This window comes from Callorhinus ursinus, unplaced genomic scaffold (assembly GCF_003265705.2).
Source record: "Callorhinus ursinus isolate GAN/ISIS: 27379988/994484 unplaced genomic scaffold, GSC_fseal_2.0 scaffold18, whole genome shotgun sequence".
NCBI lineage: Eukaryota > Metazoa > Chordata > Mammalia > Carnivora > Otariidae > Callorhinus > Callorhinus ursinus.
Window position 1 is genome coordinate 28,557,241 of NW_027397080.1, and position 18,789 is coordinate 28,576,029.

Consider the following 18,789-nt stretch of genomic DNA (forward strand, 5'->3'; position numbering starts at 1 on the left):
GGATGTGTTAGCCTGGTGATGGGTATTAAAGAGGGCACGTTCTGCATGGAGCACTGGGTGTTATGCACAAACAATGAATCATGGAACACTACAGCCAAAACTAATGATGTAATGTATGGTAATTAACATAACAATAAAAAATTAAAAAAAATTTCTGGGCATGACATGAGGAGTGAGAAGGAAGCGAGGAAGAGACTCTGTTTTTCCTGCAGGACTCTGTGTTACTAATAGCCATCATGGCACCACACTGATTCCAAGAATAAAGTATGCCAGCCTCACCATGAACTGAGGGACAAAGGGAGACTTGACTTAAGCTCCTGGATCAAGCTATGCCTGAGTCCTACCTTGAAACTTTTCAGCTATTAGATCGGGTAGAAAAGGTTTTCTGTCACTTATAACTGAAAGAGTCCTGATTAAATAATCATGGACTCCCATAATCATGGAATTTGGGGCAGCTAACGCCAAGGATGCTTAGGATAATAAATTTGTTGGGGCGCCTGGGTGTTGCAGCTGGTTGGGCATCTGACTCTTGGTTTCGGCTCAGGTCATGGTGTCGGTGTCATAGGATCAAGCCCCGTGTCAGGTTCCATGCTCAGCGTGGAGTCTGCTTGGGGTTCTCTCTCACTCTCCCTTTGTCCCTCCTGCTTGCACTCTCTCTCGCTCTCTTTCTCTAAAATAAATAAATAAATCTTTGAGAAAAATAATACCAAATTGGTTGAATCTCAGAGTTTAAGTCGTTAGAGACTAAGCCTGACTGAAAGGAATATGGAGAGGACCTCAAAGCTATGGGTGTGGAGCAGGGGAGGGCCCGAGTTGCCTTTATGCACCCCCACTGGTACCAGTGCATTTGTCCCATACCAGGAGCTCCTGCAGTTCCAAGCACTAGACTGTGGATTGGCCTGGGAGAGCCATGTGCAATGAGATGCACAATCCCAGACAGCCCTTCGGGATTGTCCTTCTGCATGGTACCCTCTTATCCTTTCATGCAGGGAAGAGATGGGTTCTGAGCAGTGCAAGCAGTGCTGCTGGGAAGGAGAGGTGGATGATGAGGACACCCCTTAGAAAAGCTGCATTTGGCCAGCAGAAAAGCCTGCCCCAGACCAGACTGCTCTGAGGCAGGCGCCTGGCCCAGTGTGCCAACCTCCATCTTGGCGTCAGTGCCCACTCTTGCTGGCTGACCTTTCTGAGCAGATATTTCAGGAAAAGGAACGGAAGATCACATCTCGCGCTGGCTTCTCCACCTGCTGAGAGGATCTTCAAAGGTGCCAATGGCTGAACTGGCTGCTGGACCACTTCTCTCTGCCAGGACCCAGGCTGCCATTGGCTGTGTTCCTCTCCAGCCCACAGGGCCTCCCACCTGGCCACAGCTCCTGGACCCAGCTTCACTTCTGGCCTGGCCACTCTTCCTCAGAAGGTAAGTGGCTCTTTTGCCCTGCATGGAGGTTCCTGAGTATAATAATTTGGGTTCCAGTTCCACTTTCTCCAGGGGCTTGCTACTTGTATAAATTGGCATCAATTTGTCCACTTGAAAAACGGAGGCTTCCCCAATAGTGATAAGCCTCACTACACTTTTATGAAATGGGCCTTCGCACTCCCATTCTACAGGCTAAGAAGCCAAGGCTCTGAGGGTCCCTGATGCTATTCATTCAGCAGTCTCATTGAGCACAGTCTACTTGCCAGGCACTGTAGTAAGGTGTCAGGACATTAAGGTGACTAAAACAAGGTCCTGACCCACAAGCTGCTCAGTTGGGGTGGGTGATACACTTGCCGAAGGGCATAGAGCAAATTGTCATCTCCTCTGCACACAGTAGGTACTCAACCAATTCATGAGTTGGCTGAAATGCTTTACGGGCAACTGACAAGGAGCAATCATGGGCAAAAAGACCACAGGATGCAAAGGATGCATCAGGAGAAAGAGAGATGTCAATTTCCAGCCTGGAGCCTAGGTTTGCAAACAAAAAATCTATCATATCTGATGCTGTTTGCCAAAGACTAGAATGGAGATGAAGGAAATGAGGAGCAGCGGATGGTGTGCTTGGCTCCTGCCTGACAAAGCAGCTGGGGGCCTGTAGGGCTCTGGAATGGTCCCCAGATCCCCCCAGTCAGGGCTGCAGAGAGGATGGAAACAATGTAACCAGGATGGCCTGCTGGTAACACTGGTAACCGGGAGGGAGGGTTTGCAAATGTGAGGATGAACCCTTAGAATGGACCAGCCTCAGAGATGATAGCCTCAGGCTCTCTTTCTCCTCTGGACCTTGCTTCTCAAAGCATGGTCCATGGACCAGCAGCATTGGCAATACCTGGGCATTTGTTTAAAATGCAGATGCATTTATTGCATTATGCAAATACAGTATCTGGGCATTTGTTAAAAGTGCAGACTCTCAGTCCCATTTCGCACCTACTAAATGTGAGTTTGCAATGTCAACAAGGTTCTCCACTGTTTCCCAAGGCTAGCCACATATTAGAATCATCCAGGGAGGTTTGGAAAACCCAGGTGCCTGGATATATTCCAGAGATTCTGATTTAATTGGTCTGAGCTGTCACCTGGGCAGCAGGACTCTGTTGAGATATAATTGACATTTAACATTGTATAAGTTTAAGGTGTACATGTGATGACTTGATACACTTATATCTTGCAAAACAGTAACGTTAGCTAACACCTCCATCACATCATATAACTGTCATCCCTTTTCCAGCAGGACTTTTTAGGGTCCAAGTGATGATCCTAATGGGCAGCCAAGGCTGGGGACCACTGCTTTAACTTTACAGAGTACATCCTGAAACTTGACCTCATGGGCCCTTCACTACAACCCTGGTAGCTTAGGAGGGCCTGGTTGTTTCCATCTTTCAGAAATGGCGTTATCCTCATTTTTCAGCCTAGCAGGTTAGTGTAGAAGAGTGGTTCTCAAAGTCAAGTCCCCAGAACCAGCAGCATCGCCCTGGAACTTATTAGGAATGCAAACATCTGAATCAGAAACGCTGGTGATGGGGCCCAGAACCTATGTTTTAGCAGCCTTTCCGGTAATTCTGGGGCAGGCTCAGGGTTGGGAGAGGAGCTCTGGCATCTGTCCCTGGCTCTGTGTGTCCTTGGGTGGGGGACTCTCCCTCTTTGGGCTTCAGTTTCCATGTGTGTAAATGAGGGAGGGGTGGAGCAGATCGGGGTTGTCACCCTCCTTAGAGTCCCTTGGCACACTGCCCATCTGCCACAGCACTGCTCCCCACTGTGCCCAGACTGACCCCGGACTTTTCTCAGCACTCCCTCCACCCCCACAGGCAGTGCGGCCCTCCCAGGTGGCACTGAAATTTAAGTCTCTTTACCATCCCAGGTGCCAGCTGACCTCTGAGGCCCCTCCACAGTGTTAGTGACAGTGGCAGGCCCCGGACCCTGGAACCCAGCGCTTTTTCTCTCCTCCTCCTCAGGCTCTGAGAAATAGAGAAGCTGGTGCATCCACATGGGCCAGAAAAATGTGTCAAGGGGGCAGGTGACCTGTCTCCACCTTCATGCCCTTCCACACCCCCACGCTTTGTACAGCTCGTTCCCACTCCCTGTTGTACTCCTCTGGTCTAATCTTAATGCACCACTGAGGCCAAACTCAAATGTCACCTTCTCCATGAAGTCCCCTGTGCCTCCAGGCAGGGACAGCTGAACTTGCACAGAGATGGGAGCATGTCCTGCCTGCATTACGCATCTCCATTATAGTCTGCCTCCCCTGGGGGACTGTGGCTCCTGGAGATCAGGGACCCATCAGGATCCCTAACGCTAAGCCCTGGGCTTGGTAGGGATAAATGCTTGAGACAAACGTGATTGAATGAGGTGCCCAGATTACCAGTGTCAGGGGCAAGATGTCCTAGGGGCCCCAGTATACTCCTGCTAATGGCACCTTCTGCACCTCACTCTACCAGCATATCAGCCAACTTCCCACTTGCCAGTCCTTTGGCACTCAGAGTCCGCTGCTGCCCTGGAGTGGGCCTGAGAGGTGCAGAGCCCGCGAGCTGCCAGGCTGTCCTGCACAGCCGGTCTGGCCTGACTCCCTCCTGGCGAAGTGGAAGGGAGGAAGAGAGGGAGGCAGACAGGCAGCAGGGTCATACCCCGGGTCTCCAGTGAGGAGCCAATGGGCAGGTTAGTGAGGCAGTGACTGCAGTCAGATTATTGATGCCAGAGAGGCGGGGAAGGCAGTGCTGGGGCTGTAAGCATGCTCACACATCCAGCCGAGTTCCAGGGATCTGGAGAAGCTGCCCTCTCTCAGCTTGCCTGCATGCTCCCATTTGCTGTGCTCAGCCCTGCTCGGAAGGAGGAGGCCCATTCAGTCCACATTTACCAGCACCTACTGTGCATTCAGCCATGGGTGAGATGCCGTGGGGCAGCATGGAGAAGGCACAGTCCCTGCTCTTAAAGGGGGATGAGAAGGGGAAAGATCCTGGCATGTGATGAACACAGCTGTATGCCGTGTCTTGTGTGAGGACAACGTGCATTGAGCACCTTATCAGTCCCCGAGGGAGAGGAGTGTATACAGAACACCTACCATGTGCCAACCTTGCGAGGGGAATATGTACTCAGCCCGTACTGTGTGCCAAGTCCCATGAGAGGGAAAGCGCATTCTCCCTAAGCCCGGGGCCCTGAGAGAGGGGAACGTGGATTGAGTACCTCCCATGCTCCAAGCTCTGTGTGCGGAGCCTCATACCCAATGAAACCTTATGCCAGTTCAGGAAGTTGGCTTTCATGCCGGTGTCTCCTTCCCCTACAGGAATCCAAATTCTCCTCCTCCAAGGCCCAGCTCAAAGGCTACCTCCTACGGGAAGCCTTTCCCGATTTGTTGGGTAGAACTCCCGGCTCTTTTCTCTTCTGTCCTTCAGCAGCACATCAAGGCCGTCCTCATTTCTTCTGCCTGGGATGATGGACAGCCAGACAGCCATGTGTGCAGCCCTCCCCATGGGCCAGAAATGATGCTGAGCACCGCCAGGCTCCCTCTCAGTCCTCACCACCCAGCTGCTGGGTAAGTACTACTGCTACCCATTTTACAGCCAAGGAAACTGAGCTCCAAGGAGGCTAAAGGACCTGCCCAAAGCTACACAACCAGCGGATGTCAGAGCCAAAGCTTGACCATAAGCCCGGGCATTTCCACGGCCACTGGGTGAACTCCCCTGGCGCAGGCGAGGGCTGTGTTCCCCCCTGCATCTACCCTCCCAGGTCCTGGCTCCCTGGGCGTGGCTGCCCCCAGAGGACATCCACTGGCCATTTTCACAGCAGTAACCAGACGTGTTGGTCCTGACTTGGCTGCCCCGCACCCCACGCCCTGCTAGCAGGGTCCTGACTTGGCAGGCAGAGACCCCCTCCTCGGGGGCTCACCAGGACGGGGGGACATAGTATTCCCAAACTGGGACATGTGCTGACATTTCTGGGGAGAAAAGACCAATCTGGAGAATCGGGGCTTTCACCTCCCCCTGGGAATTGGCGTGCTGCGCTTACCCATGATGCTCTCCCTCCACTTCACAGAATAATTGCTGAACAGATTGCACTGGAAGGAGAATTCCTGGATTATGGAGTCATGATTCTCAATGGCTGTTTATCTGTGTTTTGCTTCATTTCTTGAAAGAAAAATGGTGAGAATTTAAGTATGTGAGTTGAAAGCCGGGGAAACGGAGGCCGCATCCATCACCCCACGGAGGATGGAGTGGAGCACCGTGGGGGAGAGGCAGGGAGGCGTGGTGCTCGCCACCGGCTGCCTGCTCTGCTCCCTCCTTGTCTGTCAAAGCTGTACACATGAGGAAATGAGGGCCCAGAGAGCTGAAGTGACTGGGCCAGGGTCACACAGCACTGGCACGGAGGGACCAGTCCATCTGACCCCAAAGCCAACCTTTCCTGCTTCCCGTGGCAAGTTGGTGCACTTATCAGCTGCTTCTCTCGGAGACTCCCTGGACGGCTGCTCTGCCGTGACAGAGGACACAGAAGCCCCACTGGTTCAGCCCCAGGCCAGGAGATGCCAGGCTCTGCCTGCTGTGGGCTCTGTCAGATCTGGGAGGGGAGATGCAGGGGGAACCACGGCCCTCGCCCGAACCCAGGGAGTTCGCTGTCTCGGGAAGAAGATGAAGGGCCCTTGCACAGTAAGGTGCAAGAATAGTGCCACATCCTCAGTCCAAGGACACATCTGAGGGCCCTGGCTTCCACAGCATTGATGGTCTGGGCCTCTCCTTGGACCCTGAAGTACGTGATCCTCTCCCTGAGGCTCAGCTGCATGGCCCTTCAAGGCAGGGGTAGGATTCTCATTCAGACTGCTGGATTTGAATCTCCACCTCTGTAATTTAGCAATCATTAGACCTTGGACAAGTTGCTTAACCATTCTGAGCTCAGTTTGTTCATCTGTAAAATGGGCACAATAATAGACCTCCCTTGTAGGATTATTGTGAGGATGAAAGGAGTTAATTCAAGTCAAGGGCTTAGGACAGTGAGTGGCATTAGGACCTAGTAAGTGCTCAATAAATACAGGTTGATAGTATTCTTCATTCAATAATTTATTTACTCAGCACCTGTGCCCTGGGGATGCAGAGTTGAGACACAGACCCTGCCCATTCGAAGCCTACAAGCAAAGAGGCTGAGGAGGAGAGGCAAACGGATAAAAGACCCCCTCTGCCCCCCACCGTGGGTTGTGAGTTGCAGTGCAGGTAAGCATGGGGCACTAAGGGAGCCCAGAGGCAGAGGGTCAGTGAAGGCTCCCGGGAGAGGTTATAGTTAAGGTTAATCTTGATGGATGAAGAGTTATTCACCAAGGAGTCCATCAGGACTGACAATCATGGGGGACAGATGGACAATTAGACGCAAGTCAGGCATCCAGGCAGAAGGAAAAGCACACACAGAGGCTCAGAGGAAAGAGAAGGCATGGCACATCTAGGGAATTGCAAGTAGCCCAGGATGGCCAGATATCAGGTGTGTGTGAGAGGTAGTGATGAGAGATGAGTAAGAGAGGGAGGGACCAGCCGCCCGGGAGCCTTGGGAGCTCTTATGGCTTGAACTGTATCCCCCCAAAAGTTGTGTTGAGGTCCTAACCCCCAGGACCTGTGAATGCGGCTTTATTTGGAAAGGAATCATCGCAGGTGTAATTAGTTCAGATGAGGTCACACTGGAGTGGGGTGGGCCCTTCATCTAATATGCCTGGTGTCTTTACGAGAAGAGGAGGGACACACAGGGAGGAGAATGTCACGCAAAGACAGGCACGTGAGGGAAGAAGGCCATGTGGAGCCAGGGGCCGTCTGGCGTTAGGCAGTGGTGGAGCGCCACGGAGTACCCGCCACCAGCAGAAGCTGGAGGAGGCAGGGTAGGATCTTTCCCTCCAGCCTTCAGAGGGAGCATGGCCCTGCTGACACCCCAATATTGGAATTCTGGCTTCCAGAACTGTGAGAGCAGAAATTCCCAGCTTTTTAAGCCCCCGGCTTGTGATACTTTGTTACAGCAGCCCCAGGAACTAAGCCAGGAGCTGAGCCACTTCAGCTGTCAGGGTGGAGAGGGTTAATCCCAAAGCGCCTGGCCATGCTTACTCCTCGGAGTCCCCCGGGGTGGCTGGTACACAGGGGCACCTCCAAGAGACCTGGCATTCTTCTACCTCCTGGTGGCGCCCACATCACCTCTGCCTTCGCCCACGGTGCCGCTTCCTGTCGGACCCACGCCACCTGTGCCCACTGCCACCCCAATGGCCACGGCCACAGCGGCTCATCGCCGAGATATACAGCCGGCCTCGGGCGGGGTGATGGGGCCCAGCCGGGCTGGCATTAATCATGTTTATTGCAAACAGGAAACAAAGGGAAGAAAAGAACAAAGCCCTGGACGGGGGAGATGGGGAGGCGGGAGTGAGGCACCCAGCCGGGAGTGGGGGCCAGCCGAGAGGCACTGCCTACTGAGATACCCATTAATCTCCTGGTGTTTGCTCCAGGACCAGGAGCGAAGAGCCCAGCGCTCTGCTGAGGTTTATCTGGGCGCCTCAGCTGTGAAGTGTGCTGCATGCCAGTTTCGTGGGTGCGTCAGAGATTTGCCAGGCTTGGGAAGGGCTGGGAGGTGGCAGGAGGCACCAAGAGCCCTGCTGGCCCATCCATTACCCCAGCAAAGGCCCGGCTTTCAGCGCTGTCCATGGGTGAAATTGCATTACATTCTGCCTGGTAATGAGGTGCCGTGGGCCCGGGCGCGGGGCCAGGACCTGCTCTGGCCACCAGTCCCGGCCCCGGTCACCCCCAGCCCAGACTGGCCTGGCGCGGGAGGAGGGTGGGCACTGGCGCCAGGAGGGGGCGGAGGGGAGGGTGGAGGCAGAGGGTGGCACCCAGGAGACCAAAGGCAGCCGGGGCTTACTGAGCACCACTGTGTACCCGACCTGTGTTGAGAATCACTGCTGTATCCTAACACTGTATTAGTTTCCTATGGCTTCTATGACAGATTAACACAGACGGGGTTGAGCGGGGATGGGGTGCTTAGGACAACAGAAGTGTATTCTCTTACCATTCTAGTGGCTAGAAGTCCGAAATCAAGGTGTTGGCAGAAATGGTTCCTTCTGGAGGCTCTGAAGAGAGAGTCTGTGCCCTGCTTCTCCCCTAGCTGCTTGGTGTCCTGGGGCTCCTCGATGCCTGTTTCAACCTCGGCCCCTGTGTTCACACGGCCAGATTTCCCTCTTCTTATGAGGACACCAATCACCAGATCAGCTGCACCCTCAGCCACTATGACTTCATTTTAGCCTGATGACATCTACAAAGACCCTCTTTCCAAATAAGATCCCATTCGCAGGTCCCGGGGACTTAGGACTTCAACATACCTTTTGGGGGGTGGGCACAACTCAACCCACAAGGAAGTTCACGTCTGCGGATGGCTTATTTGATGCCCCGCACTCTGCTAGGAGCTACGCATGAGCTGTCTGATTGGATCCTCACGACAGAAGTATGGGGTTGGTACCATTACTATGCCCACTTTTGAAACCAGACTACTGACGAAAAAAACTGAGGCTCGGAGACACATAGCTGAAATGTGGCAGGCCCCAAAACCTGACCCAGACCCAGGAGTGTGTTGCACAGAGTCATGCCATACTGGGAACAGCACAACAGTGATAGTGGCGGGGGGGGGATTGTATCTGGAGCTCCGAGCGCATTCAGTAGGGACACGTGATACAGACAAAGATACAGATACGGGGAGGCTTCCTGGAGGAAGTGACCCAGGAGCAGGGATCTGGACAGTGTTATTTTACAGACAGGGAGCCACCCGCCATCCTCCGAAGGTGCCACATGCTCTCAGCTCTGTGCCTGGGTGCCTTCGCTGCTGCCTGGTCCTCTTGGCAAACTCTCAGCTCTATGTCATGCTGGTGGGTGACTTTGGAGGGAGGCTAGCCCCTGTAGACCTCAGTTTCTACAAGACGGGGATATGAGCATCTGCTTCCCAGGGTGGCCGCGAGAGGGTTGTGAGATCATGAGCATTTAGCACAGTGGCTGGTTCTATCATTATACGTTGGAGGAGGTGGGGATGGTTCCCACTTGGGCAGCTGGGAGGTTGCTGGTGGCCCCTCTTCCACAAACGGAGTACAGAAGGCAGGGACAGGCTCCGGGCAGGGGGCAGGCAGGGCAACAAGGAATTTGGGAGGACTTCAGAGGCAGGGTCTGAGGATAGGACCCAAGGGTCCCTGGCTCCTGATGGCACCAACCATTGGTCTTCCCAGCTGCACCCCAGGTTCTGACAGTATGGCCCCCTGCTTCCTGTACACCTGATGAACTCCTTCAGACATCTAGCCATTTGCAGGGAGACTGTTCAGCTCATTCTCCAGGACTCATGTTGGCCAACTCCTCTTCTTGAGGACAGTTCTGACCTTCCTCCTTCCCCCCATCCTCCTGCCTCCAAAACCCCCTGCACCTCCTTTTATTGGCCAGCCTCCAGGAATATAGCTCTTGGCTTTGACTTCTGATCCCCAGGCCTAACGTGGGAAATACCTCTCTGTGAATCAATGAATGAAATGATTAACTGAGTCAATGTGTGGGAAAGGAACAGATGAGGGAGTCTGGAGTCTTGGTAGCCCCCCATAAGGCACCCCCACTCTCTGAGGCCACTCCTGCCTCCTCTTTCCCCCTCGTACAGCCCAGCCCCCACCTGGCAGGGGAGCTCTGCCTGTCATCCCCCGCAGACAGACCCTGGCCCAGAATGCCAGCTCCAGTGAGCACAAGAGTCACCAGAGCTCCGCCACCTGCATCTTGTCTCTTCCTGCAGCCTCAGCAGTGGGGGCGCCTGACAGTGGGGGGAGAAGGAGAGGCTGTGCACCTGCTTGGTCACGGGCAGATGCAGTCCTCAGCAGGGGAAGCATCCCAGCCGTTCTCCCCACCCTGGAATCACAGTGTCCTCACCCCCTGGGCAGGCTCTCTATCTTCCAAGGCCCCTGATATTTAAGGAAATTAAGGTCAGGTCTGGCTGCTAAATATTTGTCTAAGCCGAATAGAAAATGGTGCCAGAGAAAAGGCCTTCAATTTTATGAGCAAATAAATCATATGATGGGAGATTGGGCTGGGAAGAGGGGGGGTAGGATGCTCAATTATTTAGAGCAAAAAGTGCCCCCCAAAGCCTGGGGGGGCTGTCCATGTGCCCCCCTTTTAAAAGCGCGGATCCTTCATTTCGCTCTGTGGGCCAAGGCAGGGGAGAGGTTGTTATAGGTCAGTCGACCTTGAGATGGAGAGATGGACCTGGACTACCCACATGGGCCCAGTGTAATCACAAGGATCCTTTGAAGTTAAAGAGGGAAGCAGGAAGTCAATGTCAAAGTGACCTGGCATGAGAAAGTCTTGACCAGCCATCGCCGGCTTTGAACGTAGAGGGATGGAACACAGCCTGGCTGGCACATTGGTGTTAGCCCTGGGGGCCCCATCTTGGACATCTGACCTCCAGAACTGTAGGGTAATAAGTCTGTGTTTGTTTCAAGCCGCTATGTCTCTGGGAATGTGTCACAGCAGTAATAGGGGACCGAACGCAGTCCCTAATGAGCAATCAATGCTGTCACTACTTAGCCGTCACACAAGAAAAATATGTTGATTAAATGAACAGAAAGGACCCTGGCCTGGGTGTCGGGAGTCCTGGATTCCAGTTCCCCATCTTGCCCCTAACTGACCACACTGCTTGGGGCAGCTCCCCTCCCCTCTCCAGCGAGGATTTGGATTACAAATGATCTTCAAGGTCTCGCCTCCCAATTCTAAACATTTTCTTGTAATAATTGTCCCTTGAAAGGTTCCTGTGCTCCCCCCACCCCCCCCCTTTCCACCTGCAATCTGCTCTCTGCTCCCGGGCAGGGTCCAGGCTGGAACTGGCAGAACCAGTGGCCCCCGGAGGAGGTAGTTAATAAAGGCGGGAGAAGAAGAATCAATGTGTGCTGACATCCCTATGACAGATTGGTGAGAGCAACAGATTTAATATCCTGCCGTTTTCCTTCCCCAGCCTGGGGGCCGGAATTGATTAAATAAATTAAAGCTCCGCAGCTCGGGATGCTCTGGGTAAGGTCGCCTAGTCCTCCTGCTGTCCTGTCGTGGTCCGGCCACCCAGCTCACCCCACCCTGCGGCTCCAACCACAGCTAGCCAAGAATGGGGTCCTGGAAGGGGCAGGTGCCTTGGCCTCTGTTGGGACCGCACAGGGATACAGACGGGCCGTGGGTCAGGTGGGAAGCATGGGGTGGCATGGGATGGGATGGGGAGTTGGGAGAGGAGAGGTAGAACACAGGAGGCTAAGGTAGGCTGAGACCCCCCAAGAGTCAGCTACAGGGGTTGCAGCAGTGAGGCAGACAGGTGTGGGGCCTGCCGTATGCCTTGGTATGTGCCCAGGCTGGACAGAGCGGGGGGAGCCCTTGGCAGAGGCCCAGGACAGCGGAGAGAGAAGGGACTTGCCAAGGGAACATGTGGCCAGGCTGGAGCTGGGCCCCCAACCCTCCTTCCCAGCCTGCTATGGCCCTCACCCCGAGCACACCATATCGGCACACACTGACCTTCCCAGCCTGCTCCTTTTCAGTGCTTCCCATGATTGCTCAGAAAAGGCAGGCTCGTCTGAACAGCCTCCTGAGTCTGGAGGATTAGGGGGGTAACTCAGGTGTTAACAATGACAGTGGAATGCATCCTCAGGCTCAGCCAGAATGATTGGTTATCTGGGACCTGTCCACAAGCCAGCTCCCCTTCCCCGGTATAAAGAGCTACCTGTCAGGCCACAGAGCTCCAGCAGGGGTCCCCCCCCACTTCCCACGGTCTCTGCTTGAGGCTCGGCTGCTCATGATGGGGGAGGTATCTTTGGGTCATCTACCTTCTCACAGTGCTCAATTTTAAAGATTTTATTTATTTATTTGAGAGAGAGAGAGCACACAAGAGGGGGTAGGGTCAGAGGGAGAAGCAGACTCCCTGCTGAGCAGGAAGCCCGATTCGGGACTCAATCCCAGGACCCTGGGATCATGACCTGAGCCAGAGGCAGTCGCTTAACCAACTGAGCCACCCAGGCGTCCCTCACAGTGCTCAATTTTATCAAGCTGGTTGAGTCAAGGGCAGATCTCTTCTTCACAGATAAGGCTGGAAAAAGGAAGCAGCCTCCCCAAGGTCACGGTTGCAGCCTGGATTGGAGCCCAAGATGCCTGCCTGCAGCCCACATCAAAGTTCGTTCCACATCAGGGGAAGTACAGAAGGAAAGATTGGCTAGGGGCTGGGACGGGGCAGGAGTGACAGTGGGCAGGGATGGTGAGAACATTGGACTCAGGAACAGGAGTTGAGAAATGGGACCCAGGGACACCCACCACCCTTCTGTGCTCTGCCGAAGATGTCACCAGCTTCCTTTAGCCCAGAGAAGAGGCTCTGGAGTCCAATCAACCGTGGTTCGAGGTCAAGCTTTCCCAATGACCATGGGTCCTCAGACCAGCCGTCAGCTTCTAGGAGCCTCAGTTTCCCTGTCTATCAAGTGGTGATGATGAAGGCACCAGTTCCCCTGAGAAGCGACCTGTCCAGGGAAAGTGACAGAACTGCTCTTTGAACTCAGGTGTGCCCAGGGCTCCCCCAAGGCTGCGATGCCCCCGACGTTCAGGAAGGGTCACCCTCGTCAAACCCCTGCACGGGCCAGGCACACAGAGCGTGCTCAGCAAGGGTTAGTCATGCACCAGTCTGGGATGACACGCCCTTCTCAGTACTTTTCTGAGGTTCAGTTCAATTCTTGAGTTCACGCAAGAGAGTTCGAGATGTCGGGGGAAGCCAGCAGTTCACAGATCGGCCCTTCCCTTTTTTATGAGCACCCCCCCCCAAGAAAAACACACTGTCCCCAACCACTGAGATCTGCGAGGAGGATGCTTGTGGCTCTCAGGTCAGATGCCCCGGCCCTGAACTTGCTATCCCTTCCCTTGCCCAGCACTACAGCTGCTTTGCTCGGGGCTCAGGAGGGCCGTGGTTCTTTTTTTTTTTTTTTTTTTTTAAGATTTTATTTATTTGTCAGAGAGTACAAGCAGGGGGAGCAGAAGGCAGAGGGAGAAGCAGGCTCCCCACTGAGCAGGGAGGCCGATGCGGGACTCGATCTCAGGACCCTGAGATCATGACCTAAGCCAAAGGCAGATGCTTAACCGACTGAGCCACCCAGGCGTCCCAGGAGGGCCGTGGTTCTGTCTCTCCGCCTTGAGCCGGTTCTTTGGTCTCTGGAGGGCTGTTTTCTCCCTCTTGCAGTTGAGGTGAGACAAAAGGCAGCCAGGCACCCAGGAAGTCCCACAATGTCCCCACTTAGCTGTCAGCCTGTCTGTCAGCTCAGGTTCCGGCTCCTAACTGCAGCCCACGGGGCAACCTCTCTCTCTCTCATAATTAATTCTTGCTCCAATTTAAATCCTTCCTGGGGAATGTTAAGCAGGGGCCAAACCCGTGGATGGATGCCCGGAAGGAGGCAAACTGGAGCGTGCAGAAGGCAGGGCAGGAAGCCTAGCGGTGTGGGTGGGAAGACCAGTGGAGAAGGGGCTTGTGGCCCATTTCCCAGATGCTGCTCCTGAGGCCAGAGTCCAATTCTCCACTGCCCTCCCAGCCCACCCTAGCCTGTGGTCGCCCTTGTCCCATTCCAGCCCCAACCTAGCTCTTCCCTTCTTTTCTCCCTTTTTCTCCAGATGTGCCTTCAAAACCCAGGCTTTCAGGTGTTCAGGCTGAGACCACCCACCGTCCCAGGTAGGGGCCTCGACAACAGTGACAAAGGCCACCCCCACTCCTGAGCCCCCCGTGATGAGCAGGTGTGCCGCCAGGTGCTTTGCACCTTCATCTCATCCAACACCAAGTGGTAGGTGTGAGTTCAATGCCAGTTTCCAGAGGGAGGAAACAGAGGCTCAGAGAGGAGCAGTGACTTGGAGGCCGAGCAGGGCTCCAGAGCCAGCTCCACATCCCCTTGGTGGGTGCTCCTCTTGCCACACCCAACGCCTGCCCTCTTCTCTCTCCCGGTGATGAGCCTTTCCAATCTGCCTTCCCCCACGATCTGCTTCCCACTTCCCAGCCTGAGCCCAGGTACTCAGCCTCTCTTGGGAGGAAGTGCAACGGCTCTGCCCTCTCCCCACCCAATCGCTGCTCAGCAGAGCCTTGTCCTGGTGGAGGAGAAGCCACTCTGGCCCAGGGGGTGGGTGACCCAGGGCCTGCTCAACATCATGGCTACAGAGCGGGGCCACCCTCACCTCCTCTGTTGTTGGGGGCGGGGGACAGATGGGGCTTGGCAGGAGATGAGAGGCAGCGGCCGGCTCGCAGAGATGAGGCACCGCAGTGGCGGCGGCAGATGGCTCAGGCTATCTCCTCCTTCTCATTAAAGTACACACCCAAGGGTCACCGCCGCCGGCCCCAACTCACAAGGGCAGTGCATCCGGTCCTGCCCAGGATGCTCTGCCCTGCCGAGACGCCATCCGTCTGTCCTTGTCCTGCTCAGCCGCGCCACAGAGACCACCAGCCCAAGGTCAGCGAGGGTGGGACTAGATCCAGCCTTCTCTTTGCACAGATGGGGATGTTGATGAGGCCCAGAGAGGACCACACACCCCCCTACAACTCTCCCAAGAGCATCAGCCCCGTGCCAAAGCCACCGAGTAGCACTGACCTCTATCACCTCGGCCCAGGGGGGGTTGTGCAGAGTGTGGCTGGTGTGGGCAGAAGAGGAGTCTCCATGGCAGAACTATTTTTTAAATGCATTTTGTAATACCAGTGTGTGGTTTTAGTTAGGTCCAAGCAGTGCGAACAGACAGCAAGAGTGAGCTTCCCCTCGACTATCCCCTGCCCCCCGCCTTCCTTTTCCTTCTTTTTATCGTGGTAAACTACGCATGACGGGAAATTTACCATTTTAACGGTGTTTAAGTTACAGCGCAGTCACACTGTTGTACAGCTGCCGCCACCGTCCATCCCCAGGACTCTTTTCATCCCGCCAAAGTGAAACTCCGCCCCACGAAGCAGTAATTCCCCATCCCCCTGCCCCGGCCCCTGACTCCCACCGTTCTGCTCTGTCTCTCTGAATTTGGCTTCTCCAGGAGCCTTGGAGGAGTGGGACCATGCAGGATTTGTCCTTTTGTAACTCTGCCTCCCTCCTTGGAGCGGCCGCTCTTCCCGGTCCCTTGCATATCCTTCCGTCCCTCGGCAGATCTTGGTGACGATTCCCCGCCTGCACATCACAGCTGCCTCATCCCTCCTGAACCTGGTTGCAATGCTGCATGGCTGGGCCACCATGTATCTAACCTGTCCCCTGCTTATGGGCATTTCGTGGCTTCTAGCACCCCCCTGCCCCCGGCGGCTCTGGGCATACACGCTGAACCTCTGCGTAGGTGCATTCCTTGGAGCGAAGCTGCTGGATCAAAGGGTTTGGGTATTGTTAATCCTGAGAGATGCCTCTCCTCGTTCTTACAAGAGGTGGCCCTGCCCATGACAGACGCTGTGTTGAGGGCTGGAAGTGCCACCTTCTGGGTGGGAGAACAGGGCTGAGGGATTGAGTCCAACTTGCTTCTGGGTCTCCAGTGGCCTCTCCTTGGCTTTGAGGGGAGCAAGTGGTGACTCCCCGTCCACGGTCCTCCTTGCCGACATGAATGCCTCTGGGAGCTCTCTGACTCCTGTCCCCGAGCCAGGAAGCCAGGTCGGGCAGACAGCCCCTTTTCCACTTTGCCCCGGAGGGCCCCAGCCTCTGCCACCCCTCAGCCAGAGAGGCCCGGCTGAGTCACAGCCCTCTTCGTCCTTCTAGGGCATCCATCCAGGGGCCTTAGATTGGGCCTTTCTTTCCCCAAGATAAACTGAGAAAATTCACAGACTGCTTTTCGTTCTCGGGACAAGCTGGGAGTGGGAAGGCATTATGGGCCTGGAGGAAGGGCCTAGGGAGGGGGAGGCACGGAGAGACACCGGGGCCTTTTGGAGAGGCACGGGTTGGAGTGTTCATGGGTTGTGATGGGGCACCGGGACCAGCAGGGGAAGGGCCTCAGTGCACTTGCTCTGCTCCCAACAAAGCGTCCTCGGCAGAGAGTATGGGCCCCTAGGGAGAGACCCCCGAGCAATAAAACTAGATTGGCAGCTACCACTCACCAAGCCCTCCCTGCATGCCGGCCTTATGTTTACATTTTCTCACTCAACTCTCCCGCAAACCCTAAAGCCCAGAAATGATCCCATTTTACAGAGGGGAAACTAAGTGACTCACCGCAGTCACCCAGCTGGTGTGGGGGCAGGGCAGGATTCTAACTCAGGCCTCGCTGGCTCGGCAGCTGACCTCTCAGCACCTATCCTGCAGCGGGAGAGGACCCTGGCTTTCCTGGCAGAGACCCGGGTCCTGCCTGTGGAGGGCTCCACGGCCCTCCCCTCCTTCCCACCCAGACCCGCTGGTTGCAGCTGGGGACGGGAAAATTTCCGGACTGTTCCTGCACAGGTCTCCTGGCTGGCATGGCCACTCGGCCATTAGCTCACTTGTGCTAAGGCAGCTCACCCATGCAGACACCACTCTTGTCCAATGCGATCCACTGGTCCAGCCGTGGAAACTTCTGGAAACCAGTCTCTGGAAAGTCGGCTTTTGCCTCCTCTCCATACCACGCACCTGCCCCAGCCCTTTGCCGCCAACTAACAACCCCTTCACAGACCCGTTTTCTTCTCTCCCAACAAGCACAGAAAACACAAAATGCCAGTTTCCCTATTGAGATCTCTCCCAACATTGGGCTGGGGGTCTCCCATGAGGTTGGGCCAAGGGATCAAAGGCCAAAGATTGTTGTCAACTTCCCAGACTGTGAGGCATAGCTGTCCCCATCCTCACGGGGCAAGTATTAGGAGCAAGCTTCCTAATTATGAGGATGGTTAGGAGGACACAGTGGAAACGTTTGCCCCCTCATAGGCATCTGGGATGGCCCCCGTGACCAGTGGGCATGGAACCCAGCCCTCAGGCCACCCTATGCCTCAGCCCCATAAGTCACAAGCCCCAGGGATCTGTCTAGCTCCCCTTCCCCCGCCCTAATCCTACAGTCTTACAGGATTCATTGCTGACAATAATTAGGTCTCACAAGGATAAAACTTAAACAAGTCCGAAGCCTTTGGGGACAGTATTAGCACACTAACTCTGTTTGTGGTTTAAATATTAATGTCGGAGTGTAATTACTACCCCTTCTGTTGAAGGCAGTGGTTTGGAAACAGTTTCAGCCCAGCAAATGGGACCCATCCATCCTGGATGGCAATGTGCATAGGGGAGAGTTTGGCATTCTGGAGAATTCTGGAGCATTTAGAACCCAGGGCATTTAGGACAATGGATATAAATTGACAGCCTGAGGGCCAAATCTGGCCTGCATACTTGTTTTTATTTTTTATTTAATTTTTTTAAAAAGATTTATTTATTTATTTGAGAAAGAGAGGGTGGGGAGAGGCAGAGGGAGAGAGAAAATCTCCAGCAAACTCCCCGCTCAGTGTGGAGCCTGACGTGGGGCTCGATCTCATGACCCTAAGATCATGACCTGAACTGAAGTCAGGAGTCAGATGCTTAACCGGTGAGCTACCCAGGCGCCCCTGCATACCTGTTTTTAAACGTTGGTCTACACTAGGTTTAAAAATAAAGAATAACCCAGATTTCTAATTGCTCTTGAGCAATGGAGAAAATTGGCTGTGCTGGACCAGGATCCCCCATGGGGACAGAGGGCTGGATTGAGCGGTGACGGTTCCTCTGGAGATAGGTACTTTTCTTGCCTGCCACGCCCAGCCCACTTGGCCCATTTGCTTCACCTGTGTGGGTCCTGGAGGTACTTGAATTTGCACCTCCTGGTTTAGAGTTTTGGAAAGTTTAGAAACGGAGAGGTTTGGAATCACAGAGCTAAGAACTAGGAGCCAGGAGCCGAGGCGGGGGCTAGCTGTTGACCCAGGAGAAGGAACGTGCTGGGGAAGGGGTAGCTCCTACCTTCTCCTGTCCTCCAGACCTCCTTGGTGGGGAAGCCCCAGCCCCTCCCCATTCTAGATGATGCCCAAAGCACACTTGCTCTAGCACATAAGCCTCCTCACCAGGAGCTGCCACCAGAGAGGGAGGGGGCAAGAGTCTTGGATCTTGCTGGACATTTTCACAGGGAATTTGATTCCCGCCTTGCCACACCGCCATCATCCCTGAACCTTCCTCACCTCCAGCCTGGAATGAGAGCCAGGCGCCGTGGCCCCTGGGTGGGGCAGCTGCTGGGTGAGCTTGGACAGGTCCTTGCACCCTGCTGAGCTTCTGCCCATCTGGACGAATGTGCCTACTCCTTTCTGCCTCCCCCACTTGACTCAGGGCCAAGGAGGCGGCTGAGAGGTGGCTCTGGTTGGGGTGGGTGGGTCTCTCAGTGCTCCCCTAAGCA

The 18,789-nt window shown here is 54.8% G+C and overlaps 1 protein-coding gene and 1 long non-coding RNA gene across 4 annotated transcripts in view; one reads left to right on the top strand and one right to left on the bottom strand.

The window, feature by feature from the left end:
• The window catches only part of DISP3 (dispatched RND transporter family member 3), a 69,195-nt gene extending 64,281 nt beyond the window's left edge, over positions 1-4,914 (bottom strand). Inside the window, exons 1-2 of the mRNA XM_025855921.2 lie at positions 4,795-4,914; positions 3,896-4,035 (exon numbers count right to left, since the gene is read on the bottom strand). Of these exons, the coding sequence (XP_025711706.1) occupies positions 3,896-4,035; positions 4,795-4,914 (260 nt within the window). The remainder of the gene's footprint in view (positions 1-3,895; positions 4,036-4,794) is intronic.
• Positions 4,915-8,777: 3,863 nt separating this feature from the next.
• On the top strand, positions 8,778-15,290 carry LOC141374503 (uncharacterized). Of its 3 annotated transcripts, XR_012381437.1 has the most exons (4): positions 8,778-8,918; positions 14,101-14,267; positions 14,967-15,089; positions 15,192-15,290. It is a non-coding gene; the product is annotated as an uncharacterized lncRNA (long non-coding RNA). The 3 variants fall into 3 exon arrangements; XR_012381436.1 differs by having other exon boundaries at positions 14,967-15,229; XR_012381438.1 differs by lacking the exons at positions 14,967-15,089; positions 15,192-15,290 and adding an exon at positions 14,784-14,948.
• The last annotated feature ends 3,499 nt before the right edge of the window (positions 15,291-18,789 follow it).